Genomic DNA, 20821 nt, shown 5'->3' with positions numbered 1-20821 from the left:
ATTTCTTTGCTATTTATTTAAACAAAAAAAAAAGGTGCAAATAAAACTAAACATAACAAAATAAAACTGAACAGCAAAATGATTTTTGTATCAAAAAAAAAAAAAAAACTTTTGTTCTTTCTTTTTAGTTTTATGTTTTTTTCATTATTTTTTATAATTTAAATTTTTTTTTTTTTTAAAAAATAATATTATCTTGAAGTTCAATTTTGCAGTTGTAGTAGCAGAAGTAAAATTTAATTAAAATAATATACGAGAGAGAGATAGAGAGAGTTAGCGATGAATATATAACATCTATGGAGAATGGTTGTTGCTATAAATTTTTGTAGTTGTTGTTGTTGTTTTTTTTTTTTGTAGTTGATGGTATTTGGTGGTAGTTATTTATAGCTGATCTGGTCTTTCACACATTCTGGCGAGGAATGCTGTTGAAAAGATTATAAAAAAGAGATTGCGATTAGGCAAGAACTATATACATATATACGATCCGGTTTTGGATTGTATTGCTAACACAACCAGACGAGATGACATCGAGAACATCAACATCAATTGGACTGGATGTAGAGTACTTACTGTTTAGTCGAAGACAACTGGATCGCTCATCAAACGCTGGATGAACTCTGTATATTTGGTCACAAGTCACAAAACAGGCAATAGACAGGAACACGCAATAGGAATTGTTTGGTTTGTTGGTTGGTGCAATTGGTAGGTTTTTTATAAACACAAATAATACATATACATATATATTGAACACATTTTGTTCGGGTTGTGTGTGCAAAGGAGTGCAGAGTAATGTTTTTTTTTTTTTTGTGGTTTGGTGCATATGAAATATACAAATAACATTCATCAAATCATTTCCGATTCATGATACAATCAAGAACAGATGCTTTTGGTGCTATACTTACGAGAGTAGGGGATAAAGCCTTCATCATCCTCGGGATCCATGCAGTCAGCGAACAGAGTCTCCACTTGTTCATCATCCAAAGACTCTCCTGTAATTTGGAAGTGAAATGTTAAATGTCTTTTCCATTTTAAGTGTAGTTTAGTAAACTAACCAAGAGCAAGCAGGGCGTGTTGCAATTCAGCGAGCATCATGGTGCCGTTCTCCTCCTTGTCGTACAGTTTCAAGCACTCAATGAAGTCCTCATAGCAGCCCTGTTCCTTCTCCTTCTTAACCTGTGAGTAGATGGGCAGGAACTCATCCAACTTGATCTTCTTCTCGTTGCGCTTCTTGGTGCCACCCATTTTCTCGATGAGAGCCAAGGTGGGGTTCAAGTTCAGAGCACGCAGAGCATCGCCTAGATCGACGGCATCAATACCCTCACCAGGGGGAACCCATAACTTCGAAAACGAATTCGACATCTGTCAGAAACAAGATAATTCAAAGTTATCATTTCATACAATTATCCAAAGGCAATCAAACACAAAGGCCTCATACGACTCATAATTGTTTAACAATTTTATTTAATTATTGATTTTATACTGATTTATAAATAATTAAAACCGACGATATACATTTTGAACGGGGTCACCTGAAGGGGTAACCCTGAAATTTTCAGTACGCACATTTTTGGTCATCATGAAATTCTTGACATGGTCGGCCATTGGTTACTACCACCTACACACACAAACACTCGAACACACACAGAGATACACAGCATTACACATATGTATTCTCACTCTCTCTCTCTCTCTCTTCCACTCTGGCGTATACGTAATCCGACACCCGAACGCCTTCACCATGATACATATATATATTTCTATATATCCCGACGCACATAGTTCTCTCCGATTTTCTCTCCCGCTGGTGTGTGTGTGTCTCTCGCTTTGTCTCGCTTTTTCTTTGGCTGTTCTTTAATGCGTTTTAACGAAAATAAATCTAATGAAATAACTTGGCCAAAATTAGATTTCTAAACGAGCAGCGTTCGTGACACGATCTCGCAACGATTCGGAATTGGGGATACCGACAATTTACCCCATGGTACACACACACACACGCACCGACACACACATATACCCGTCGCCGTGCCGATTTTCATTGTATTTTCTATACATTTCAAACATAATATTGCACTAGATATTTCCAATATTTTTGTCGTTTTCCGCAGATTTGATCGACTGATGAAAATGAACCATGGAAATTATGTAGGTCTATGCAAAATCCTTTTGCAGATTTCAAAACGAACGACCACAGAAATACTTGGTAGGCAGTTTGTTTTGGAAAATTTTGAAATCTGTATAGCATTCTTTTCGGCAGGTGGATTTAGGGCGTCTGCGGACATATCCGTATATATTTATGTATATATACAGTATATATAATGGTGATATTTTCCAACCGATTACGAAATATTTTCCACGTTGCTCAAAGTATATATTGCGTATATAATACATTTCTGACTGACTCACACGCGCACAATTATGTAATCTAACAAGTTTTTCCTTGCCGTTTTTGGGCTTTTTAGATTGAGATAGTCGTTGGTTTTGGTATTTTTGTGGTTTTTTAAATTTAAACTGATTGATTGAATTATTTCTGTTGTGATTTGAGGTTAGAGGCATAATCCTTTTTTCCTTTTATTTATCTTTGTCTGCTGATGCAGTGCAACTTACTTTCAACTTCACGCTTTGGAACATCAGCCTAGAAATTTCAATTTAGAGAAAAAGGAATTGATTAAAACTCATGCAAAATTCAAGTTTCTATTGTTTTTCTCAAAGTCTTATGATTTTTCTCAAGTCTTTAGTATTAATTTATGTTGATATATATGCACATATATATGTATATATATATATAATCTCACCATTTTGTCTATTGGATGCGAAAATCAACTGTATCGCGGATGAGCTCGGTCTCGACTGAACGTTATTCGTCAGCAGCAGTACGGCAAGGTAATTCTGAGGTGATAGCCAAAAGCAGCAGATCGCCCCACACACACACATACACACACACAGCATGACGAAATACTCTTTACACACACACACACAAACACTTTTAGAAAAATTCAGTGAAGAATTTACTTTCATCTTGGAAACATTTTCAAATGCCTTCTCTCTAGATAGAGACTTTGACTCTCTACTTGAAGCATTTTCTTGGGCCTTTCTCACTCTCTCTCGCTCTCTCCTGAAGTTATTTTTAAACATTATGCTTTTTTTTTAATTTTTTTCTTTTCTTTTCTATTTTTTTTCTTTCAATTTTTCTTATTTTCCTCTTGTCTGTTTTTTTTTTTTTTTTTATTTTATTTTTCGTGGTTCTCACGAAGGCAAAATAATAATCGTTTGTGGCATGCCCAGCCGGATAGTGTTAAATATCATTTGATTTCGAAGATGAGTTTGCAGATAATATTTTAAAACTTTTGGAACTTTTATTGTTGTTCAAGGGGACCCTAGAACTAGACAGTTCGAGGCACATCAACACATGTTTTATATGTATAAACATCAAATCTATGATTATGGATCTATATCCATTGTATATGTACATATGTATGAGTGTGTTTCTGTGTGTGTGCAGAGATGACTACTATTATGTAGTAAGTATTTATACATTCGTTGTCGACCCTGATCGGTTTTTTTTGGCAAGCCTCACAGTATTTGAGATGAAATTTTTAAAAGCTCTGCATGTGTTATCATTCAAAATGTTTTGGTCCATCTATCGTATTGTATTTGGACAGGCGAAACACCTGAAAGGCTTTTTTCCTCAATTTCCATACAAATCCCTCGCCCACTACACTCTCTCTCTCCTTACATAGTTAGAAGATGCTGCATTACTACTGCTTCCTCTCTCGATCTCTCTCTTTCCCAATATCTCCTATATAGCTTCATATATATATACATTTTGAAGATATATCTATCTGTTCGTTTAGTTCGGCAACAATTTAATGCGTGCTATTTATAAAAACTATGACACAGATACACAAAATGTATTCAGAGCAAAAATGTACAAAAACAAAACGAAATTAGAAAAAGGCAGAGCTACATACATATATGAGAGCAAGAGAGATAGCGACTTATATGTATGTATATTTCTATAGGTGGAGGACCTTATAAAAATGTAGAGATTCTTGGCAAAAATAAAACCATTAATACTAGCTTGACTTGTCAATACAAGTTTTGGCAAATTTTTTCTTAACGAAAAATTGCCAGCAACTTTGTTGGCTTGTCATTGTCCTTGTCCTTGTTCATGTTCATGTCCTTGACTTTGTGTGACAGGCCCTTCTTTTACTTTGACCCAGTTTTCCCAGACTCCACAAAAACAGCAGCTGTTTGTTCTAAGCTAATGTTTCTCTCTAACACACAGAGATTTCTCTTTTTGGGTTTCAGGCGCAGCCTCTGTCCCATTGTTTTGGTTCACTTCTTGCCGCCAACCTGTTGTTGGTAGTTGGCCCAATTTGAAGCAACGACTATTTGGTCTAAGATCCGAGTGTTCTCAATCAAAACAGCTGAAAGATGAACAAATGGGTCTATGTATCCATGCAGATACAGATGCGCAATGGTTAATGCGCATTTCATTCTTAAAAACGGGAATGAGCTCGAGAGTAAGTTTATTTACCTAAATGTGATGAAAATTGTATCAAATTTGATCAGTATAGGAAAATGTCCTCAATAAATTGACATTTTAGCAAACACACACACCTCTTAAAATGGTATACTTAATGTTAGATTACTAACACAGGACGTATACGCAATATCAACCCTTAAAGCAACTTCTTATCAATTTGTAGAAATTTGCCAAGCCAAAAAGCGCTCGTTAAGAAACAGGGTGCCTAGTTGGGAGTAGTAAAGCCCCCCCCTTGTGCATAGAATAGAAAAGCACCCTCTAAACGAGGGTGAACAGTGCGTATACTTACTTTGAAGTGCGGGCGTCTGTGTGTGTATGTATATTATCCTGTATACGCAATGTCGCCGAGGACGAGAGGAACAGAGCTCGTCATTTAACGAGGCTTGTCTCAGTTGCATCCGAACCGTCCACCAGTGAACAGCAGTTATCGAAACTGGCCAAAAGCAAAAATCAAGGTAAAGACAAAGGAAAATTTTCAGAGAAATAGCTAAAATATCTTAATTGAAATCAAACTTAAAAACACATACAAAGAGTGGGAGAGTGCTAAGCAAACAACGCTTAGCAGGTGTCCATCGAAGAGGGAGAAGAAAATGTCCTGCAATTAGTTAAACGCCAAGGAGCCAAACCCATCATTTGTCTGTGGGTGCGGCCACCACAATTCACAGGCAATCCAAAACCAATTGCTGGCTATAAAACGTAATGTTTGATTTGAGTGCGTGTGAAAGGTGACTAACAATTATCACTCTAAGACCTGGAATGGCAAACTCTTTAATTATTTGCAAAGAAAAACCAAAAATTTGCAAGACGATTATATAAGACTGTGAAAATTTTTTGCCCCATTTTCTGCATGTATACCGAAAAAACCCAATTCTGTGTATCTATAACCCAGTCGCCTCGTTCAAAGATGTGGAGTCTGCGTTCTGCGATGCTCGCATTATGCACAGCTGTTTCAAACGGAGCGTAGACGGAGGTGGAGGCCACCCCTGAGGTTTTAGTGTCTACATGGCACTGACCTAGAGTCGAGCCTGCGCACGCAAACACCTGTTGCCCCGTTCTCTGGGTGCTACCCCTTTTTTGGAGGGGGTCTCTTTGATTTTTTTATGAATGAGCCGCCACATGTTGCATATGTTCGTGTCCTTTCATTTTCTGTTTCCACTTTTCCAGCTGGCCACCATGGTGACAACGGCCACAGCAACGACAACAACAACAGCAGGAGCAACAACAACTACAAACAATAACAACCTCCAGGCGAATAACAACAGTCATGCCGGCGGCGGAGGCGGTGCTGGTGCTGGGACAGCAACAAATAATAACAACGATGACTTTGACTTTGATCAGGACGATGGCCTGCAGGACTTGGGCTTGCCCGTTTCCGTGCAAACGTTCCTGTGGCGTCAAATAGCCCCCTTTATACGGCCCAAGCTGGGCAAATTGCACGAATCCACGTGTCTGGTAAGAAGCCATTGCCAAAATGCCACAGATATCATTCGGGCCAAATAATAATACCAGAACTTAAAGAGTCAAAATGACAAAAATCAATATGAAACTTCCATTTGCTGTAAATTCGCTATGCGTGTCTTTTTGTTGTAAGGATGGACTGTTATCTAAAAAAACAAAAAAAATTGACATTAACAGCAACAACAACCAAATTGTCCAATAAAATATTCTTTGATGTTATCACTCTTTTGATGTGATTTACTTTTGTGTTCTTTGTTTTTGCATTTGATTTGACTATCTATATTTTATTTTTATCTCTACTAATAAACACGGTCACCTGCCCCTAAAGAATTGCAAATATTCTCAATATTTTCGCCCGAAAATATGTTACGAATTAGGCCTTTTGTCTCACTAGAGACGGACGCTTGTTTTCCGTTTGTGCCAAATTTTATTACTACTCCAACTATTAATACTAACACATACATATGTATAACAAATGCCAACAATAACAAAACTGTACAAATTATTATTGTAAATCTTTCGCAATTTGTCTGAATCTGAATGTAGTTTTGTCAACACGCACCAGGACACCATGTAAGTTATAAATGTTTTGTCGTATCCTATATATACATATATATACATATCTATATAATAAGGCACGTTAACTCAATGTAAATACGATTTACGATTGATTTTGACATTGAGAGAACTGGTAGAAAAATCTGTTTGTATTAAGATCTCGAGTTCTCATTTTGGTTTCTTTAGAAGATTTCTATCTTGTTTGCCTATTGCAAATGTTTAATAATTCTTTTGATTCTTAATTCTTACATTGACCAATTGAACAGGAATCTAAAGAGGCTTGTAAGGTGAGTGTTAGTTGGTTGAGTCTATCCAACTTTTTCACATAACTTTGATTTACAGTCATTCGAAAAGGTCCTCGTGCAGAACATACAATTTGGCCTCTCACCGCCTCTTACCAAGGCTTTGGGTGCGATTCCGCGTTGGCGTCTTCTTCAGGGAGCACTGCCACATGTCATGCATGCTTGTGCCGCATTGCTTCACAATCGTGTAAAAGATATGCAGGCAATCGGACCCGTGGAGACCAAATTACTGTATACCATGCAATGGATTCTCCTCTATGCGGCCGAAGAATGCGCCGATGATGAGAGTGGTGAGGATTTGGGCCTTGGCGATGCTCTTCCTGAGCCCAAAACCAAGCCCATAGACCAGTATTTGTTCTCGGTGCCAACAATAACGGTGATCTTAAAGTCTTAGTTGTTTGTTTTACACTTAATCTAACTCTTGTTGGTCCATTGCAGCTCTTTGTTTATCTCTTTGCTCCCATTATACACCATTTGAAGGAGTCGGATTTTCAGAATTTTCGACTTGAGAATGGCATTAAATTGTGGCAGGGAATGTGGGATAATCGTGCCCCTGGCGCGCCTTGTTTTACGGCTCCGGTGAAGCCTAAGGCACGGAATTTACTTTGTGCACCAACGCCAAAGGGATCGACTGATGTCTTTCCCGCTCGTAAACAGAGCGGGGGTGATGCCATGTCACCCAAGGCTGACTCCCCGTCCCCACAGAGCGGATTTTCTGAATACGGCAGACAAGGAGATGAGGAGGGTTCTTGGGTTTCTTCTCCCAAAGAATTTGCTTTTCCCGAGACTATACCAGAGGAAGCTTCCAGCGTCGAGGATGAACGTGTTGTCATTTTTCGATTGCCATCCGCTCCTCAATTAATGGATAATTCATTCTTCACAGTGCGTAACGCAAGTTGATTACCAAAAATTGTATGTTCTTATTGTCTATCTCTCTTTCTTTAATACTAGGCTGATGCTAGCCTCTTACAGCAGCAGCAATCCCAAAGTCGTCGTGGCAGTCGTCAATCGATGAACTCAAGGGATAAAGAAAAGGTTCCATCGACCAAATTTGAATTCGATCAGCAGGAACTAGTGCGTGGAGCATCCATGAAAGAGAAACGTAGTGCCTCCATAGAAAAAGAATCCGATTCGGATAAATCGGAGAGTGTCAGTGTCAAGGCGGATGTGTCAGCGGCCACGTTTTTGGATGTATCCGTTCTACGCTGCCTCTTTATCTCACATTGGCAAGAAGAGGGCATATTCTGGAGCCTACAATATCTATACAATCGGTGGGTATGTGATACAATGGGGGAAGCAAATGTCTCAAAAGTTCATTCAATTAATTACAGACTCAGCGACATAGGCGAGGAAGCGGCCATTACTTTGAATCAGCCGCGCAAACGGTCCAATTCCCTGCCTATACCACAAATAGAAATTTCCCTTTATCAGGGACCTGGTAGCAATAGTCGAGATAGTCCTGGTAGTTCTGTAGTCAAAGACTATATTGAAATACCAGAGACAGCTCCTGTTACCAGTGTAGTTGGTAAGAATTAACGTTCAGTTGTGGAATTTCCAGCATCTTCTCTAATTCTTAACTCTTTCAGAGGAGGCGCAGACTAAAACGCCACCAACATCGACGGAACGTCGCGGCAGCGAGAAAAAGAAACGCGTCAAAATGGCCGATCTGCGTGCTTTTGTAGAAACCAAGATGTTCTCAAAATCGGAAAAGAATTTGGAAAAAGTAGGCCTCGATACTAGCTCAGCCAATGGCAAGATTCAACTGCAGCATGCAGTAAGCCAAGAGACAAATCCTAACCGAAATGCAGTTAGCACGCGTTTATTTTGTTCTTAAATGTTGTTATTCATCCCGAATCCTTTATCCCTTCAGTCATTAGTAGTCAGTAGTGGCCCATAGTCAGTTGTCAGTTGGTTCTCATTCAAGTTGGCTATGTTTGTCCATCCACTTATTTACACTTTAGTAAAAATGTTGTGTGTCTTTCTCTTTAGGAATACCATCGCAGTCTGGATACGGGCGAGAAGAAGCTATCACGTTCTGCATCCATGATCACACGTGAGCCAGCCAGCAATCTTATCAAAGGCAAATCCATGCCTAGTCTCAGGTATTTACATATGCTTCTCCATTTTGACTCTATTTGCCAGCACACGACTTTAAAATCTCAATCAGGCCTTGACTGAAGAAAATTCACACTTCAAAACAATTTTTCAAAACTAAAATCTAAGCCTAAACTGTTTCAAATGTTTTAATTCTCTATACATATATATATTACTATGTATATATTCTATGATTCATTCTTTACTATGAACAACCAGCTGTCTGCTCGATAGCGGGTGAGTTTTATCTTGTTCTATGCAACACGAACATACACACAACACAACTTATCAAGGATAATTTAATCTCCTTTCTCCTCTGCTGTGACTCCAAGTTAATCTTTGCCTGCTTACTATGTGTCTATGCTTACCCCCCGCAATTGCAACTACTTCACCTTTCACTATTTTCCCTCTTAATCTACTCCACCTCTGCCTCTTCCTCAATCTCTCTCTCTCTGTCTTAATTATTCTTAAGCTTGCTGCACGCCGTTTTTTAACTAATGACACACAATATCGTTCCATCGATCGATTTTTTTTGTACAATATAAAAGATTTTACAGATATATCGAACCATCGTCGAAGACTCCCAAACAACCACAAGCAGGCATGGGACCACGATCCTCGACAGCCTTCTATCCACGCAATCCCATTATCACAGTGACCGAGCACACGCCAACGCCTTCGCCAGATTATATGAAGAGACAAGTAACCGATTAAATAATTTAAGATGGCTTCAGCTAATCGTTTCTATTTCCTTTAAGGGTTCTGTTGATTCCCAGTTGGATGCTTTGAGTAATGGCGGCAGCATTGCGGGCCTCACCGGAAATGGAGGTTGTGGCAATGGTAGTGCCGGCGGTGGCAGCACTTCGACCCGATATCGCGGTCAAATGTTACGCTCTCACACAGACTCGCATATTGATTACACGGGCGTCGATGAATCTGAGGCTCCGGGTTCATCGTTCTATATCACCCGTGATGGTGGCATCGACTATGAGATTATCCTCTTGGCAATTAGTAATGTGTTTAAGCGTGATCCCGCTTTGGTCTGCTCACTGCGTGTCCTAGAGGCTGGTCTCAATATCTGTGAGCTGCTAATTGAAATGGGCGTTTTGAAGTTGGGTGAACATGCCCATGAGATATCCATGAGTATCATACGACGCGCTCTTCAAGTTCTGGGTTGTCCGCATGGCTGTAATGATGGTAATGGATCAACTAAAGACATCAGTTAAGCTATTTATACTAACCCTAACTTTTTTCACAGGTGTTCGTGGTCCTCCGGCTGACTTTTTGCGCAATCAATGCCAGAAGATACTTTCACGTATGCTACGACAAGCTGGCCAGCGAACAAAACGTTTTATGCAGGAAATGGTGAAGGCATCTCCATTGCCAGAACTTATTGATTTCTTCCATGCCTTTCTGGCGTTCTGTGTGGATCCCAGCTCTTTGTTGTCGCCCTTGAGTAAGTGTTACACTGCCTGCAAACGCGGATCTAGGTTGAGTGAATTTAGAGAAATTTGCCCTCTTATGTATGCAATAACCAGTCAAAGATTCTTTATATTTTAGAATGGATAGTGCAAACTTTAGTGGGCGACATTTCCTCTTTTTTCACCCGCTTAGATCCGCCATCGACTGTCTGGCTGGCTAATATTAGTTAGTTACGCTTGGATGCAATGCCTCTCAAAATTAGGAGCACAATTTTATCTCTTTTTCGTTTGTTTTCATAATTATTTTATGTATTGGCCACATTATGCGTTGCCCGTTGGCCAACAGTTTGCATCCATTGCCACTGATTCTCTTGATAATTTGTTCCAATTGCATGAAACAATTGTGTGCTAATGCTTTTGAGTTGTTGTCCTTCCCTTCCGTACCCCACCCACTCACCATTTACCCACACCACATTGTATATGTATATATATATATATAAATATGTATGTATGTATGTATGAAATGATGATGCGAATATATAGCTCATAAACGTCAGAGTGGATATAAAAATGTTAACAACGATCTTGGCGGCGTACCAGGTCAAGGTGGCTATTCGACCAATTTTAGCGGAGGCAGCAGCGGTGGAGCCGAAGGACAAATTGTTGGCGCTGTCTTCAAGCCGTTGGTTAGTCGTTTTGTGGAGGCAAGCAAAGATCTCAAATCACCCGAAAACATTGCCCTCTATGGAGACATACGACAATTGGTCACATATGTGAAGGGAGCCCATGGTGGTCCATTCCGTTTGGTCGCCCTTAGTGGCATATTGGCAGTGACTCCGCGACCCCACAAGAAAGGTCCCACAGCCCAGACGACGCGAGTGATAAGGTCAGTGGAGAAGAAAGAGCAAAATAAATGGTTTCTTTTCACTCCTATTTGTTTTCTTCCTTTGTAGACATATACCCCAGGCGAATGTATCACAGAATCTGCAGAATGACGACAATCGATCGCAACGAAGACTACTTCTGAAGAAACGCAGCACTTCATCCGCCTGCGCTGTAGTGAGAGCCTCTCATAGAGTCCTTTGATAATCTATTTATTCCTTGTTTTGATTTTTGCAGAGCTTACTGGAAACCGAGACTTGCGAGGAACACTATAAGACTAGTCAGTCGCCGTTGAGCAATTTCCGAAGAAGAACCACCGGCGTTAGACCCACTTTGACACCGCGGCATAGTGAACGGGCCCTGCTCTCCGATTCCACTTCCAGCTCTGAACGCAATTCGCTGGGACGGCTCAGCGGCTTGGTGCGCTGGTTTCGCGGTACTCCCAAGGAGGCGTCGTCCATTGACCTGGAGATAGGCTCGCTTAATCCCGAGATATCCTCCACATTCATGAGGCACGCCTCGCTAAAAATACAGCGCGGTCGCTCAAGCGATGGCATCGGGCGTTCCATACAGCGCGCCAAGCGCCGTGTTGAACGGCGGCTAAACCGTTTCGGAGGCATTGTAAAGGGCAAAAAGAAAGTTGGCGGCATCGAAGAGACAGCGGACTTTAGTCGCCGCAGCTCCTCGGACATGTGTGATGGGCCACGCGAATCCGAGGTGGTCATACTCAAGGAGCGTAAACTGATCCCCACAGAACCAGTCCGTGTGGGCATGCTAAGGTTGTCCTTCCTACTTGAGACATGTGCCCCTGGCTCATTTCCCGATCCACAGCTAGTAGCAGCTGTCTTGGATTTGGTAACTATTCCCAATTCATGGCCTTCCACTCGCTCATAATTCTTTTCCTTTTATAGCCACAAGCTCCGTTGGTCAGTAGAGCCACCTTCCTGCTGGAGTGTGCCCATTTTGTACATCTCTGCAACAAGGGCCAGTGGCCCACTTGGATGAAACAGAATGTGGGCAGTTACAGAGCATCGGGAGCTAATATAAATATCAATCAGATGAAGCATCAGGTCAGCCAAAGCAGTGCCAGACGCACGCACATTCTGCAACGAGCGGCTGGCAAAATGTTTCATCAATGGGCGGAAATGGTGGGTGCCCGTCTCGAAGAGATTCTATTCACCGAACGTCTGCAGTATGAGGCCATCAATGCCAGCCTCACGGATCCGGAAAAGCAACGTGAATTGCTGCAGCAAGATGAAGAAGAAGACTTCCTCGATGAATCCTCGGTGAATCCACACGGAAATGATTGTCCTCATGCCCTAAAACTGGTTGCATGTGTTTTGCTCTTCGAGATTACGGCGTTTCTGCGAGACACGTACATTATGTTGCCAAGGACCTCAAAGCTTATGCATAGAGATAAACCAGCACCGTGGGAGAAGGTATATCGTGAGGCAAATCGTCGGTGGTCCATGGCCCTAAGTTCTATGGGTCATTCACAGACCTCGGCCCAGAGTCTGCAGTCGATAGCAGCTGGCAACGATGGTGTTGGGCAAACAGAACGTAAGATTTCCTTCGTCCTACACGAACCGGACAACGAGTCGGAGAATAGTAGCAACACCACCCTAACCAAAGAGGGGGAAGAGGCTCGTCGTCCAACTGCTTCTGCCGTACGTCCGTTTCTCTTAAGACGTGGCACAGCAACAACCACGGGCGGATCCTTCAAGCGACGTTCTCTTAAACTGCGACGTAACACTAAAGACAGCAAAGAGATTGAAACGGATTGTAAGTAGGAAATCGATTTTTTTTCATAATTTACATAAATCAACATACCTCTTTATCATTCCAGTTAATATGCAATCCCGTCGAAAGGTCTCATCGCTCTCCGATCGCAGTGACACATCGGAACAGGGCATGATTAGTGGCGGAGAGGAATCGCCGGGCATTCTAAGCGATGATCAGCAACCCGAATCGCCAACCGACTCTAATGAGAACGATGATACGGCCAAGAATATGCCCTGGCTGAAAGCAATTATCGATCTAATGTCCAGTTACAATTATTATTGCACTCACAAGGGTTACTGCCATCCGTATTGCTATAAGCGTCACATGCGTTCCTGTACGCGTCTGATCAAGGCCACGAGAAAGGTAAACGACAATCCTTCTGTTTGAAATATTTAGAAAACACCGTGGATCATTTCAGGTTTACGGCGAGGAATTCGGCTTCACCTTCGATGCAGATCATCCAACGGTAGAACCTTTGGTGATTAATTCTAGCAAAACACATTCATCTAGACCACGATCGACGCGAAAAGTATCAGAGCAGAGCTCAACGCAAACTTCGCCATCAAAACGCAAGGATAGTTTATCCCGCAAAGATCGGTAAGTGAAACAACTTAGCACTTTTTCCGAATCTTAGCCAAATCAATTTCCTTTTTTAGGATAAGCGACGATCCTGATTTGGAGATGGCTGAAAAACTTGCCAAGGCCTTTCGCCAGGAGAAGGAAAAAAAGCTGCAAGAGGAACCACCCATATTAAAGTTCATACGTATCCACATACGTAACTTATTCCACTTTCCATTGGCAACCATGCTAAAAGGTGCCGTTATACTCACCGAAGAGATGGTCATTGAGGCAATGCCAGCAGCTTGGGAACTGCTGTTGGAGACCAATCATGATTTGTCGACAACAAGTGCCGCAGTCTTTCTAATGGGCTCGGTGAAGGCTCAGAATTTCGCCTTTGATATTATGCAACGAGCACTGAAGCACAAAGATCCGGATATACGGATTGGTGCCATTCAAAGGTATTTGGTATTGTGGAAATGCCGTTTTCATGTCTGGCCACGCATGGAGGAGAATGCTCATGATGTGACCTTCAAAGTGCCACCGGGTGGCATTGAATTTACGCTGCCTTCGCCAAAAATTGGCATTGAAAGTCTTCCGGTAGTCGATCCGCCTTGGATGCCTGTCCAACAGACTAAAGATATGGATGTGACCCTAAATCAGGATAGACATGTGAGTGAGAAGGCTGCAGAAACATTGGGTTATGTAGAATCTGTAATCCCCTCACTTCCTTTGGGACACATGGAGAATAATAATTTTGGCTTTTCTTTTTCGCAGCGTTCTCTCGTGACGGCCACAAAGAGTCGAAAGATGCAACAAACCGAAGCCATACGAAATGCTTTGCGTCAGCAGCGGGACAAACAACGGGCCGAACGTCATAGTTTCTTGATCACTATGATACCCATCAGTCAGCAGGCGTCTCACGAGCCCGGCATGGAGCATGAGGATCATGAAATAGAAGAGGATATCGATGGGACACGCATGTCATCGCATCTTCATCATGCCCATTCGCTGTTTCCCTCCGTGCTGTGCTCGTCGGTGATGCAGATTGTTGGCTGTTTGGATGATGCCGCCATTGGATCGGATGGAAATGCTGTCTATGAGATAGCCTATCAGGTGATCTGGGTGTGCCTGGTCGAGGAATCGGCTCTGTTTCTGCGTTATGTGTTTGAGCGTTTGACTCGCGATCGCCAGGATCAGATGTTCAAGCTGTTGCGTCATCTCATAAGATTCGTTCCACGCCTGCCACAGCAGGCGGCCTTTGCCTTGTACAACTCCATTATTGGTTACATTATGTTCTATGTGCGCTCTTCCAATGAACTCAAACAGGAGGTAATTTGAATGATTGCACGCAGAAACAAAAACTAAAATATTTCTTCTCTTGTAGCTTGTGGGTTCAGCCTTATCCGTGCTCTGGATGGTGGTTCATTCGGTTCATGGTATTATGTTTAAGGATCTGAAACAGATCCTGCGCAAAGAACAATGCGATGCCTCCATATTGCTAACAGCCAATGTGCCTGCGGCCAAGAAGATTGTCGTCCACGGACCTGCCGATGATGACTACAACATTCCTTCACAGTTTCCTGTGCAGGAGGATACTCTATTCTGTCAATTATTGAAAGAGGCTCTGGATTACTATCCCATCGATGAGAAGAACACCAGTCACTATTGCCTGGTCGACTACAAAAGCAGTGAGTTTAGTTCACCTGCCCATCGAAGAATATTAATAATTTATTTTTTAATTTTTCTTCAGACAAAATCCTTAATCCTAATTGGTATATACGGGATTTGTATTTTTTCAAGCGTTCCCAGTATCCAGAAGTGCGACTCATGCTTATGCGTCCAGATGAATCATTTTTGGCTCTGCAGAAGCAGGAGTTGACCAAGAAATTTGTGGAAATCGGCAAAGTCCATTTGACATGGGCAATTCTGAAAAATGTCGATATGGTGGTACAGCGCGTTGTCTTCCTGCACGAGGAGCTTATGAAGCTGCCCTCGTTTCCCCGAAAAGCCCTCGAGGTTGATTTAGATTTGCATCACGGCGGAGAATATGGCAAAGTTTTACTTGGTCTCGATGTTCTCCATAAGTTCATGTGGGTGCGACTGATTGCCCGTATGTTTGAGGCCATGGCTGGCAACTTTGCCTACTCTGCGGATATCCAACTCTTCTTGAATGTTCTCTCGGGTGCCTCCATATTGCACGCCGAGGATTCGTGCATAATGCGCTATGTGATGGCCACTTTTATCAATGCGGCCTTTAATTTCAAGAATATATTCTCCACCAATGGCTATTTCATGATCATGCCCACACTTCTGCAGGTTTATTCACTGCATCAGACAAACAAGTTGATTACTACGACAATTGAGTATGCTGTGAAACAGTTCTATCTGCTGAATCGGAAACCTTTTATATTGCAAATGTTTGGCTCAGTGTCGGCAATTTTGGATACAGATGAGGATGGCACCTACGGAGAGGCCCACAAAGTGCAATCCAGTTGCCTATTCAATTTATTGCTAAGCCTGGAGGACCCTTCGCCAGATCCTCTGAACATTGCGGAACTGGTCAAGGAGCCAAAGCCATTAAAGGCCATCGATTTCTGTTACCATGACGAAGATGATGATGTTACGGTTCTCGATTGCATAACGCTCTGTGTCATGGTTGTATCCTATTCGGCCGAGAGCACACGTGGGTACCAGATGTTGGTAAGTAACTTCCATCTAACTACACTTGGTCCTTGATTCACTTTTGTTCATTCTGCAGATAATTCTGGAGGCCATTCTGCCCTGCTATTTGCAGCAGATTCAATCGCCCAGTTATATACCATTGCAGGGTAAATCCGAGAGAGATATTATACTTCAATTGGCAGTAGCTATACGCACCATGGTCCATAATTGTGAAGGATTGGCCAAGAGCTACAATGGACCCTATCGTAATAGTCCTGAGCACAAAGGTTCCTCGCAGCGTAACTGCAGTCGGGGCCCACCTTGCTCGCCTGGTTTGGATTTCGAAGAGGAGTCCCATCCGAAATATATGACAGATGCTCGCACAAAGAACATGATGGACTCGGCTGAGGATTCAGAAATGATTCGCACCGAATATCGGCGACCAAGGGACGTTCTTTTGTCCGTTGTCGCAGATTTCTTAACTAAATCGACGGCGCGTCTAGCGGAATTAGCCAAAAAGTTGTCCTCTGATACCAAGCCGACGGAAGTTCTGGATGCCAAGTGTCACATACGGTTGGCTGACATCGCCCATTCTCTACTGAAGGTATCACCATATGATCCCGAGTCCATGGCCTGCCGAGGACTACAGCGCTACATGCAGGCAGTGTTACCTCGTGCCGAATGGTCAAATGATACTCTCCGTAATGCCTTGGTCACCATTTTGCGAAGGATCGACAAGGTATTCCTCAAGATATCAAAAAAACCATCCATACGCCGCAACACAGACTGGGAAGCGGCTTCAGGGCTCTTAAAGGGCATCCATGAGACCATAATTAGGCATTCTTATGTTCTCCACTGGCAGCAGATGAAAACTCTAATCAGTACGGTGCAAAATTTGATTGTTAATGAACCTGGCACCGGCATACCCGAGGGTGTCTCCAGTGCGGGGGCTGCGCTCATGTCTCAGAATCCGCCGGCCTTTTTCTGCTCTGCTGTGGTGCGTTTGGTGGCACTGCAAGTGGTCAGTCCGGTGGACTGCTTTTCGCTGGTCCAGATCTGCGGTGGTAGTGCCGAATTCGCTACGCAGGAAAAGGCCGAAGGATTTCTAATGCATTTGATTATGCCACTGTGTCTGAAGGTATGCTCGGGTCGCGGAGTATCTGATGTGGGTGATCTAAAAATGACCGATGTTAGTTTCTTGCTCACCTCGGTGCTAAACGCCATGAGTCCGCCCGCAGGACGCACCGGGCAGGCTGTATCACAAATTAATCGAGTCACTGGAGATCTGCGTGCTGGATCTCTCACCTTTACAGGCAGCCGTGATGCCAAACGTCCGGCCCGCATATCAGGCTCCCTCTACCAGGCTGCCTTTTTAGCTCTGCGCATCGTCTGCATTTGCTTTGAGAATCGTCTATCCACCGAATGGCCACGGATTGTACGTGTCATGAGAGATCTGGGTAGACGTAATGAAGCTGCCCCAGATCTATGGAGCTTTATGGAGTTTGTTGTCACCCATCGCACGCCTCTTTATATAGTGCTTTTGCCATTTATTTTGCATAAGGTAATTATGACCTTTTTCCCCATAGACGTAACTGCGTTCTAACTGATCTCTTTTGATTAGATTTCCCAACCGCCCATCGGTGATCACGAGAGACATATGCAGTTCATTATTCGAGAGCGACTTCGCGGAACTCCTCCGCAAGGAGGCATCAAGTCTAAGGGGGCTCTGCTGTTGGAATTGGCCCGTGAATTGCGAGATCTTCGTGACGAGTTGGAAGAGAAGCGTTATGGTTAGTAACCGCACTTTAAGACTTTTGATTCTAAGCTTATGTTGCTGTAGTTTCCACAGATCGCGAAAGCTCGGAGCAAAAGAAAAGTGACACTCCAGCGGCCACCAGTGTGGCAGATCCTCACAAGTCGCAGCAGAGGCCATCGCTAATCTCGATATTTACCGGAACCACAACCGGACAGGCCACTCATTCTCATGTCTCGGCTGCTCCCATCGATTCACGCAGTGGTTCAGGCGGCATATGCACGCCCAGCGATACCCTTTCCCAGCAGACACTGCATCCTCCACGTGAATCTTTGTCCAGCAGTTCCACTGGGCGCGACCATCACACCACGACAAGTGAAAGTCACAGTGGCGAGGGGCCAGAGGCCGGATCGGCACCCACTCTAGTTGGTGCCACACCTTGTGGATCGGGTCAGGGAACCTCTGCGGCTGGATCAGCTGCACTGCCCGCCCAACTCTCTCATTCGCAGTCGTTGCAACAGGCACCATTCAAAGCGCAACCGCCCAAACTACGTTTTGTGTCATCCGTAGAATTCCGACACTCTTCCGGGGAAACCTCCACAACACCTCTCTCCCCTGAGAGTCCCGCAGAGGATAGCTCTGGAGGAGATCATACACGCTCACGTCTGCAGCGTTCCAAGGCGGCCAGCCGCAAAACCTTCCGTCTAAAACGCAGTCGACTCACACCTATGGAACCGCCAAGCATTGTAAGCTAAAAAATATAGATAGAACTTTTGCTCACCTATTGACCATGAATATTCCACTTTAAGGTCACTTCGCTGTCACAGGAGGAACCTGTGGCACAGGCGGCGCAACCCAAGGCAATTGGTGAGATATCCTGGGATTCCGTCTCACAAACATCATCCACTTCGGGATATCGCGACAACAACAGCCTACAGACGGGTCTACTCTCACCAGACGGATCCTTGGGCGGTCTCACATTGGGTCGTTCGCCCTCCCAACACTCACTTTTGATGGTGTTCGAGGGGCAGGACGAAGACACGCTTATTTAACAATCACAGAACGGCGACCGAGCCTACGAATTGTAAATGCCCAAAGCAAAGGATCCTTCAGCTTGGGCAAACATCAATTGTTATGGAATAGTTGAGAATGTTAAGTTTTATAGTGAAAATTCGCATTTTGTATTGGCATTTGGATATAGTAAAGGTAGTAGTAGTTATTCGTATTGTAGGAAACTAATAAATCAACTCGGTAGCCGTTCGAATTCTAGCCATTCTTGCTTGGCATTTGGGATTTCTGCCGATTTTCTTTAATCATTTTGCGCCATTCCAGCCATTTGGCCATTTCAGGCTGATCCGCATGCGACGAGCTGTTGCCCTCCAGTTGCATATAATAGGCCTCGCGTAGAATCTTAAACGCTTGTATACTATAATAGGGCTGCTGCGTAACCGGATCAAAAAAGCGTGCCGGCAGTCTGGTGATGGGACAAATACCATTGCTGCTTTTTGGCTTCAGTTTGGGTCGGAAAATCGTTTTAAAGACCTTGTCATTGAAGTCATTCTCTAATGTGACAAAGGTACGCTCGCATTTGGATTCCGGATCGTTGGGATCATGGGGCAAAGTGGTGCCACGTGTGGGTTTACGCATTACAGGCATCGTCATTGAATGATAGTGTATCGTTGCGCCAGTAAACACCCGCTTTGTGGGGCGAGTCTTTTTCTTCTCCAGTTCCATTTTTTGGAATTTCTCTACAAAATCAGAAAACAATTCGATTCAAAAATCCGAGAGACATACAAATAGAGAGGCATCTAACCCAATGACTTGATGTTCTCCTCTTCAGTTATCTTGGCCTCCTCCAGTAGCTCCTCTTGGGTGGGCATGTAATCCTCCACACGTACCTTCTTTTTTTTACGCTTACGAGCATCATCTAGCTCCTTTAGTCGGATTTTTGTGGCCTGTGTCTTAATGGCTGTTGATGTGCGTATAGATTTTCGACCTGAATCGAGAATTGTAAAGCGGGGACGCACTCGCCGTTTGGTCACACCAGCTCCGGGACGTTTCTTATGCAGAGCGGCTACTGCTTTTGACTCTTTTTTTGCTGTTGGAGCAGGTTTCGTTTCCTTTTCCATAAAAACATTCATTAAATAACTGAGTGATAAATTTCTCTTCAGTTGGACTCACTTTATAGGCTTTGGTGTTGACTCCACCACGTTTACGTTTCTTTTCGGGTGCTTCTTCCTGGTCGGATACTGGTTCATCCTGTTCATCGATACTAAAATCCGAGTCCACAACGTCCTCTTCTTCATCCTTTTGACTGTAAAGTAAACGATTATTAGTTAAGTAAGAATAGTCTAAAATTTGCCATGCTTACATATATTCCTTGTCCTCTTCTTCGTCCTGAAAGCCGCCATAGGACGTCTTGTAAAAATCATCTTCTTCTTCCTCATCCAGCAATTTAGCTATTTTATTGCCAGCATTATTCCGCCTAGAACGCGATGCAGCCATTATATAGTTCTAAACACTTTTAATTCAACTCAATTTATTAAAAAAAAAACTATCAACTTTTCAATTTTTGCAAACAAACAAATACAAAACGTTTTAGTGATGAGTGTGCATTGATTCGTTACTTGTAACGAGTTATTTGCGTTGCCAACTTTCTGAAAAAAAACTTTTATTACATTTTTACACTCTGTTTAAAGTTGTAGTTTTTAGTTGGTATTCCATTTAAAGAAATTAATCTCCTTAGATAAACAAAATTTCTTGTTTTTTCTGTTAATTTGTAAATTTTTCATAACACGTTTAAAAA

At 42.8% G+C, this 20821-nt stretch overlaps 3 protein-coding genes and 1 long non-coding RNA gene across 6 annotated transcripts; 1 reads left to right on the top strand and 3 right to left on the bottom strand.

Annotated features, from left to right (window-relative positions):
* Positions 1 to 204: 204 nt before the first annotated feature.
* On the bottom strand, positions 205 to 2884 carry Mlc1 (Myosin light chain alkali). 2 transcript variants are annotated; one of them, XM_068299792.1, is made up of 6 exons: positions 2790 to 2882; positions 2602 to 2629; positions 1050 to 1356; positions 900 to 986; positions 568 to 614; positions 205 to 419 (listed from the first exon to the last, which is right to left on the bottom strand). In XM_068299792.1, exons 2-5 carry the CDS (start codon positions 2623 to 2625, stop codon positions 571 to 573), a joined length of 462 nt encoding a protein of 153 aa, XP_068155893.1. In that variant the 5' UTR covers positions 2626 to 2629; positions 2790 to 2882; the 3' UTR covers positions 205 to 419; positions 568 to 570. The 2 variants fall into 2 exon arrangements, with proteins under 2 accessions (XP_068155893.1, XP_068155894.1); XM_068299793.1 differs by lacking the exon at positions 568 to 614 and having other exon boundaries at positions 2790 to 2884.
* A 581-nt stretch (positions 2885 to 3465) lies between these two features.
* Positions 3466 to 19284, top strand: unc80 (unc80, NALCN channel complex subunit). Its single transcript, XM_068301016.1, has 28 exons — positions 3466 to 3515; positions 5708 to 5995; positions 6548 to 6574; positions 6826 to 6846; positions 6902 to 7237; positions 7300 to 7743; positions 7813 to 8132; positions 8193 to 8386; positions 8448 to 8635; positions 8851 to 8963; positions 9175 to 9192; positions 9513 to 9657; positions 9714 to 10152; positions 10214 to 10411; positions 10977 to 11262; positions 11330 to 11432; positions 11496 to 12113; positions 12170 to 13040; positions 13105 to 13403; positions 13459 to 13637; positions 13697 to 14270; positions 14376 to 14930; positions 14986 to 15289; positions 15352 to 16301; positions 16360 to 17823; positions 17884 to 18052; positions 18103 to 18761; positions 18825 to 19284. The coding sequence occupies exons 1-28, from the start codon at positions 3471 to 3473 to the stop codon at positions 19065 to 19067; spliced, it is 10050 nt and encodes a 3349-aa protein (XP_068157117.1). The 5' UTR covers positions 3466 to 3470; the 3' UTR covers positions 19068 to 19284.
* LOC137585303 (uncharacterized) lies at positions 9357 to 13601 on the bottom strand. 2 transcript variants are annotated; one of them, XR_011033541.1, is made up of 5 exons: positions 13485 to 13601; positions 13329 to 13419; positions 13089 to 13277; positions 10197 to 13010; positions 9357 to 10141 (listed from the first exon to the last, which is right to left on the bottom strand). It is a non-coding gene; the product is annotated as an uncharacterized lncRNA (long non-coding RNA). The 2 variants fall into 2 exon arrangements; XR_011033540.1 differs by having other exon boundaries at positions 13329 to 13596.
* Positions 19173 to 20624, bottom strand: YL-1 (Vacuolar protein sorting-associated protein YL-1). Its single transcript, XM_068301019.1, has 4 exons — positions 20387 to 20624; positions 20197 to 20329; positions 19829 to 20135; positions 19173 to 19763 (listed from the first exon to the last, which is right to left on the bottom strand). The coding sequence occupies exons 1-4, from the start codon at positions 20518 to 20520 to the stop codon at positions 19282 to 19284; spliced, it is 1056 nt and encodes a 351-aa protein (XP_068157120.1). The 5' UTR covers positions 20521 to 20624; the 3' UTR covers positions 19173 to 19281.
* Between the last annotated feature and the right edge of the window lie 197 nt (positions 20625 to 20821).

Source organism: Drosophila tropicalis, unplaced genomic scaffold, assembly GCF_018151085.1.
Source record: "Drosophila tropicalis isolate 14030-0801.00 unplaced genomic scaffold, ASM1815108v1 contig_878, whole genome shotgun sequence".
Taxonomy (NCBI): domain Eukaryota; kingdom Metazoa; phylum Arthropoda; class Insecta; order Diptera; family Drosophilidae; genus Drosophila; species Drosophila tropicalis.
The sequence above is the reverse complement of the archived record's forward strand: the minus strand, read 5'-3'. Positions and strand labels throughout refer to the sequence as shown.